This window comes from Lolium rigidum, chromosome 1 (assembly GCF_022539505.1).
Source record: "Lolium rigidum isolate FL_2022 chromosome 1, APGP_CSIRO_Lrig_0.1, whole genome shotgun sequence".
Classification (NCBI taxonomy): domain Eukaryota; kingdom Viridiplantae; phylum Streptophyta; class Magnoliopsida; order Poales; family Poaceae; genus Lolium; species Lolium rigidum.
In genome coordinates this window covers 14,542,477-14,549,917 of record NC_061508.1, presented here as the reverse complement: position 1 = coordinate 14,549,917, position 7,441 = coordinate 14,542,477, and the positions used below count along the sequence as shown (strand labels likewise).

At 41.2% G+C, this 7,441-nt stretch overlaps 1 protein-coding gene across 1 annotated transcript; it reads left to right on the top strand.

Annotated features, from left to right (window-relative positions):
• The first annotated feature begins 1,532 nt into the window (after positions 1-1,532).
• LOC124704428 (heparan-alpha-glucosaminide N-acetyltransferase-like) lies at positions 1,533-6,960 on the top strand. Its single transcript, XM_047236685.1, has 11 exons — positions 1,533-1,703; positions 3,811-3,948; positions 4,043-4,124; positions 4,223-4,299; positions 4,457-4,560; positions 4,668-4,779; positions 4,882-4,998; positions 5,080-5,238; positions 5,384-5,462; positions 5,567-5,658; positions 6,781-6,960. Exons 1-11 carry the CDS (start codon positions 1,533-1,535, stop codon positions 6,958-6,960), a joined length of 1,311 nt encoding a protein of 436 aa, XP_047092641.1.
• Positions 6,961-7,441: the final 481 nt, after the last annotated feature.

Sequence of the window (7,441 nt, the reverse complement as noted above, 5' to 3'; positions counted from 1 at the left end):
TAGGTTATTTACAGATGTACATGCATTCTTCGTTTATGGTCGCTTCTTCAGCGAGTGGAGAACCAAGACCTCTTTACGGAGGTTTGTACACGATTGAAGGCTACGGTGAGGAATACTTTTTTCCTACATGGGTGGCCGCATAATATCCGGATTGGAGCTCCTCCTGTGTCTTAGGCGTTTTACATTTTCTCGTTACAACATGTACTTCGTCTTTTTTCATTTTTTCATGAACACTGAGAGAACTTTTAAATGGTTGTGTGCATCCTGGTTATGCAGAGATCGGGTGTAATTTCTTATTCAAGTAATAAAAGCGCCCATTATCGGAAAAAAAATTAAAAAGCTTTTAAGAACTAAGAAGCCCGTGCCTGTAACTGGCACACAATCTAAATTATCAGGACTTAAATAATACCGTAAGCCACTCGAGACTCTTTCTGCCAAGCTCCATCGACTCCTTGTGCCGTTTCTTCCGTAACTAAGCCTATACCTGCAACCAACATGTACATGGGAGCGACACCCAAATACAAGATTGAACTTCTTTCCTGTCAAAATAACGCGATTTCTCCACAACCAAGCAATTGTCTAAGTTGTCCATTTATATTCGTTACCGTATTGTCTCCCAAGCATATTGTGTTATTGTACTTTTGGTACTTATCTATTGCATATTCATCTTTCGTTATGTCTACATCACATATTCACGTATTCCATTTTTCTCTAGACATCAAAAAATAAAAATCTAATCGTATATTTACTTGCTGCATTTTTCTCTAAACATCAACAATATATTTATGCATTATTTTTTATCAAGCGCCTAGCACCAACCATTTTCCTCAAATACGCAATGCAATAATTAAGAGAAGAAATACAGTGTAATAAATAAATAATGAATACCACGTGATAAGCGTGGTATGCAAAAATAAAAATAAAAAAATAATGAATGGAATGGGCAGCCGGGCGCAAGAGAAAAATACAGAAAATAAAAGAGGATGCCTAGAAAAATACCCGAGAAAAATTAAACCAGCCCTCCTAACAAATCGAACGCCATTGTGCATGAAGGTAGAGATTAAGGGCGTGCATCTACAAAGGTACTTGGTTACACTACACTTGAGACAATTGAAACGATAATCATCTCTGGGTAGAAGAGATCGAGTTCGCATTCTCTTTTGTTAAGGCTAACTGGGTAGACGCTCTACATAAGAGTAGAAGTGCACCATCGTCATACGTTAATACGAAATGACCACTTGCCACATTGTAAAGGGAGTTGGTCGACCGAAATCGTTGAGACCACTTCATTTATCCTTTTGTTTAAAAACATAACCATATTATCTGAATATACATAGCAGGCTTTACCCCCACTACAGGTTGGGCGGGAGATCCAACTACCATCTGCATGGATGCTTGCTCTTCTAAGAATATATACAGTTTAGCAAAAATATATGCGGTTTTGCTGATGAGAGGCAGCAGAAAGGCGCTAGACGCGCTCCAGTATAAATTTGCAGCGAGAGGAACAGTGGGAGCTCAGAGTAGCAGCTAGTATGGCAGCGGTGAAGATCGTCGACACCACGGAGTCCCCGGAGGGAGACGACAACCACTATTCCGACGTTGAGGCAGGCAACATCGGCGGAACAGCAACGATTCTCCGGGTGGTGTCACTGAGGCAGCATCGCCTCGTCTCGCTCGACGTCTTCAGGGGCATAACCGTAACGGTCAGCAATAACTTCTATCTTTTCTAGCTATCTGCGTTTTGTAATCAAGCATGGGTCACAAAAAGCACATAAGCCTATTAGCTTCGTGCATGGCCACGCAATTCATGACGTAAACACCAAAATAAAAACCACTTACTGCGCGACCTCTTCTAGTGGTGCCCGTTTTTTTCATGTAAGAGTATAAAGCTAATTACCCCCTAAATGAAGTTGAAGGGTCATAGTTGGTTTTTTTTTCGTGTGTTGGGTTTGCCGGAACCCATATCCAGCCCTTGTATACATGTTTGTATTGATACAGTATGTGTATGTCGCACAAGAAAAAAAAAGGTCACGTGAGCAAGATCTTTATAGAACCTTTCTATTTTGGCACACGCACGTGACCGTAGATACGTACAAAAACGAGGTACAACACAACGGGGGCCATATGGGCCCATACAGAATTGTACGGACGGTGGATCTACACTGAAATTACGATCGTGCACCCGCTTATGAACAGGTATGGGAGATCTCCACCGTTGTGTTTAAAGCGCCCATAATTTTCTAGAGGAGGAGCACCGGAGCAGACGTGCATGTATCGATGCTTGATTTTTCTATATATAATTAATTTTCTGGTAGTAAATACTACACAAACGGGTGCATCAGATGCAGGGCCGGCCCGAGGGGGGGGGGGGGGCAGGCAGGGCGGCCGCCCAGGCCCCGGATGCAAGGGGGCCCCAAGTCCAAGTTATGCATACGTAGAGGAGGAGGAAATATTGTGGCATATCGCCATTAGAGCAGCTGAGGATTCCTCTCGTATGACTGAGGAAGACCAGGACGAACCATTATGAAGCAATCCAAGAATCGTTGTATGCTGCTTCTAGTGGACTTGGACTTGGGCCCTTTTTTTCCTTTCGTTAGCTCGGCCATATTTCTTTGGTTAGAATGGGCTTTTCCCTTTAATTAGCTACGAATGGGTTTATTTAGATGGGCTAATATGGTGGAAGAAACAAGTCCAGTAAATGCAACACCGGTTCATTTTTCAAAGTAAAAAAACAACGACTCACTTTTATTGGCTAAAAAAGCAAAGTCGACTCATATTTTTAGTTGAGAGTCGATTTTTCTAGAATAGTTTACAAAGGTGGAATTGCAAACTTATAACAATGCAAGAATCTGATTTTTCGTTTAATAGACGCCGTGTGTGACTTTTTTTAGGCTGCTAGCTCATAAGGTAGGAAGACGACCAATTGCCGGCCCTCTTGCTGCCATGCCCTTGATCCCTTATATGCACCGTTTACGTCAATGATTTGCACACTGTATATTCAATATTTTGTTGTGGCATCAAAAACGGTCATGAAATTTTAAAATTTATGTTCGATAGATAACCATATAAGTTGAATGAGTTACATAGAAATTGTTTTCAACAATTTAAACTATTTGAGATACGTATGATTTTTAATGCACCTAAAATAATTACCCCCTCCGTCTCAGTTTACCAGTTTTCTCCGTATCCCTAGGTCGCCAATTTAACCTATATAATTTAAATTATATAATGAAAAAATTATTTACTAAAAAATATTATTATAGTAAATATTATGGGCCTTGATTTTTAGCTTCGCCCCAGGCCCCTAAAATCCTAGGACCGGCCCTGATCAGATGATGCAAAAGCCGAGGGTTTATCCTTCATTTCGAAAAAAAAAGCAATCAACCATCCCACTTAAAATTAATTAGAATTTTAATATGCATGGTAATTCGATTCATATAAAAGAAAACAAGCTCAAATTGATCCGAGCTAGAGGTCAACCGAGTTAGAGATCTGGCCCACACTGGACTTGTTGTAACGACTAACGACCTTTGGCTGATGAGGCTAGATACAAAATTCGGAATGTTCATGATCCACTTGTTACACATTGTAAATGTTCATGAATCATGATATATATACTTTCATATGTTATTTATAATGCTCTTGCTTCAACATTGAAATCTTAATATCCATGTGAGACACTGTTTGGAACTTGCTTGAAACTTGTTTATGCTCTATACATGCTGCTACATTGACAGAAAACCGTATGCCTTAAACTTGTTTGAACCTCCACAAAGTTAAGTAACTTAATGAAATATTAAAACCTTACAGCTGATGATGATTGTGGACGATATTGGTGGCCTCGTCCCGAAGATAAGCCATTCTCCGTGGGATGGCGCCACGTTGGCGGATTTCGTGTTCCCCTTCTTCCTCTTCATCGTGGGGGTCTCTTTGGCCTTGGCCTACAAAGTATTACTCATAGTACAAGATCATCAATCCATAATAGCCACAGTACTGGGTTCCATTATGTCTAGCATTAGTTGCTAAACCATGCTTTGTGCAGAGGGTGCCAAACAGAATGTTGGCTACCAAGAAGGCAGTGCTCCGGGCTGCAAAACTTTTCCTTCTGGGCCTCCTGCTTCAAGGTAAATATACTAGTAGCCTTTAGCCGGCCATCCTCATGAGAAGACACTCCAACTTGCGAATATATATTGGCATGATCCTTGAATTTCTGGTTTTCAAGGTGGCTTCTTCCACAGTATACATGATCTTACTTACGGGGTTGACATTCGCAAGATACGATCGATGGGCGTGTTGCAGGTATCTATCACAGCCAATGCAAAACATAGTTTCTCAGTGTATATATGCCATGGAGCTGTGTACACCTCTCACGCGTGTTCTAAGAAAAATGATGGTTGTGCACGATAAGTACCAGTTTATTTGATATGTACGGAATACTATATGTCACTTGACACAGAGAACTGCCATGGCATACCTAGCGGTGGCGCTATGCGAAATCTGGCTAAAGGGGGGCGGCGGGGGCTCCAGCTGCACAATAGTCAGAAAAAACCGGCATCAGCTGTGAGCATAGCACACTTCGATCTGTTACTGTTATTTAACTTATTAATATTAGCTAGTTAATAGATCTGGTTATTATTCACATATTTCCTTTAATTCCTTGTGCTAAGGCTTGTTGGTTTGGTCCTCACGGTCACGTACACGGTGATCTTGTACGGTTTGTACGTGCCTGACTGGGAGTACGACGTCATGTCTCCTGACTCTACCGTGAAACATTTTGTGGTAGGCTCTTCTCTGTGCTGAAACTTGTTTGTCAGTTGGTGTGCTATGCGGCATGATTTTTTCTTAAGAAATGGTGGTTGCTTATTATTGGATTGGTTGCAGGTGCAATGTGGTGTGAGAAGTTCTACAGGGCCAGGTTGCAACGCCGTTGGCATGATCGACCGGAGTGTTCTTGGAATCCAGCATCTCTATACACACCCGTTCTATCTGAAAACGGCGGTATATATTCAGTTAAAACTAGCTTTGTTCGGTACTAGAGTTTTATCCTCACCAAACCTCAAATCCCCATCGTGCGTGCAGCGGTGCAGCATCGACTCTCCTCGCAACGGGCCGCTGCCGTCCGACGCGCCGCCGTGGTGCCAAGCCCCCTTCGACCCCGAGGGCCTCCTTAGCTCCTTGATGGCAACCGTGACCTGCTTGGTGGGGCTCCAGTTCGGGCACGTCATCGTCCACTTCAAGGTACGTATCCCTCCTCTTTCCAAACCAGAATATGTATCAGTTGACATTCCTCCTTGTCCTTAAGATGCCATGCATGAAGTTGTCCTTAGAAAGAGTAGCTAGTGAAATCTGTACCTATTATGCGACTGTCTTCATGAGCACGCAGGAGCACGATGAGAGAATGGTGTGGTGGTCCATCCCGGGGTTTAGCTTACTAGCTTTCGGATTCTCCCTCGACTTCTTCGGTACTTAGTTATTTAGCTCGTGGATTAATTTAGTAGTAATTAGCTTGTCATCATTTGCGATCAGCATGATTAACACGAGGTGTCTCCGATTGGCATGCATGCAGGGTTGCGTATGAACAAGTCACTGTACAGCCTGAGCTACACCTGCGTCACCGCTGGTACAGCTGGACTTTTCTTAGCAGGGATCTATTTGCTGGTTCGTAGCTACATCTTTTTTGGAGTTTAAATATTTGGAATTGGGGTTTTAATGAAAAACAAACCAACTATCATCCCGCAAACCACACCTAGAGTCTAGTATATATTCACCCCGCAACTAGACTCAATATATCATCAAAACGTTGAAAACATGACCCATAGGTTTGTTTGTTTGGTACTAGAGTTTTGCGATTAGTGGAAATAATCCCCACCAAACCACAAAACCTCACTTTTTTTTAAAGCGAGTTTTGTTTTAGTGTATTGGGCTAGTTTAATACTCACATCTTTTCAATTTTTCACAAATCCTAGTGTATTTTCCCTGATACCCAATACACTACCCCTACTTAGGCCTTGTTTATTTCTATGTATTTTAGAGGATTGGCGGGGATTATCCCGAATCCCGAAAAAACCCAAGTGGCCCGTTTACTTCTCCCAGTTTGGATGAGATAATCCCAAGATATCCCCACATATCCCCTCACTTTTGCCTAGACTAAAAACTCTCCCACATACTAGTGTATTTTTTGGGAAGAGTATTTGCGGGGATGGTAGAGATTGGGTGCACATCAAATCCCCTCTTATTCCCTAACTTCCTGAGAGTGAAAATACGAGAGAAGTAAACGAGGCCTTAGTGGATTTGGAATTGGGGTTTATGGGATTTGAGGGGATTGGATGATGCTATGTAGGATTGTCCGCATTATTAATCCCCACAAAAACTCTGGTACCAAACAAAATCTAATGATATTTTGAAATTGTCTAGGCCACAACTATTTTCAAATGTGTGGCACGAATAAGCATTGTCTGCAATTAAACTTTAATAGAAAAAGAAGAATATCCCACAAGTTTAGAAATATCTGAGATATTTGGATAATTTTATTGAAAAACATTGCAAAAGTATCATTAAATCAAAATAAACCGATATACAATAAATCAAGAAAAATAATAGGGCGTTCTTTCAACCATTCGTCACACTTTCGGATTTACAGTTTATTTTCTATTAGACTTTCTTGTAGATTTCTGTTTTTGGTTTTTTTCTTCAGATTTTCTTATTTTACTTTGTTCACTTGTCGATCATGCAGTGCCAACAGCGGTTAATTCGGTCCATTATGTACTCAATATTTTTCAGGTGGACGTGTACGGTTACAAGAGGTTGGTTTTCCCAATGGAGTGGATTGGAAAGCATGCTCTATTGTTTTTTGTTCTAGTAGCATGCAACGTCGCCCCAATCATATTGCAGGGGTTCTACTGGAGGGAACCAAATAATAACCTTGTAAGGCACCTCTCCATTCTGTCCGATATCAATTGATTAGTTATATTATTCCAAATTTCACTACATACTTATTTATGCCTTTTGATGTTGTTATTGTTTGTCATCTTATTTGTTTGTTTTCTCCAACAGTTGAAACTCATTTAAACAGCTCGTTGATCTCCCCAGTGCCAAGACATCCCTTATGCATGAGATCTAAGAAGCATTGTATCATGCTACAAAGTTTTATTTTTATTTTTTGCGTGGCTGTATCAAGGTGTAAAGTTAGCGCCAATTTCACTCGCACCCAACAAAATTTATGTTATCTCACCAAAAGTTACTGCTCAATGTGGAGCTTATCCCTGAACTCTCATCCCTAGCTATGCCCCTGCTAACAGCAATGTATCAATACTGCTTCTTCCAAACATCGCTAGTTGTAAAAAGCTACATGTTCTCGGCATGCACATTTAGGGATCCTAGATGTACTTTCAACTACTCTCTTGTGACCACAAGCAGACATATTGTTAAAACAAAATCGCCG

Excerpts from the sequence above, each read along its gene's own strand:
- LOC124704428 (XM_047236685.1), top strand. The coding sequence starts at position 1,533 with ATGGCAGCGGTGAAGATCGTCGACACCACGGAGTCCCCGGAGGGAGAC. Across the intron at positions 4,780-4,881 it reads CTACCGTGAAACATTTTGTG|GTGCAATGTGGTGTGAGAAG; the intron begins GTAGGCTCTTCT and ends GATTGGTTGCAG. Across the intron at positions 5,239-5,383 it reads ACGTCATCGTCCACTTCAAG|GAGCACGATGAGAGAATGGT; the intron begins GTACGTATCCCT and ends ATGAGCACGCAG.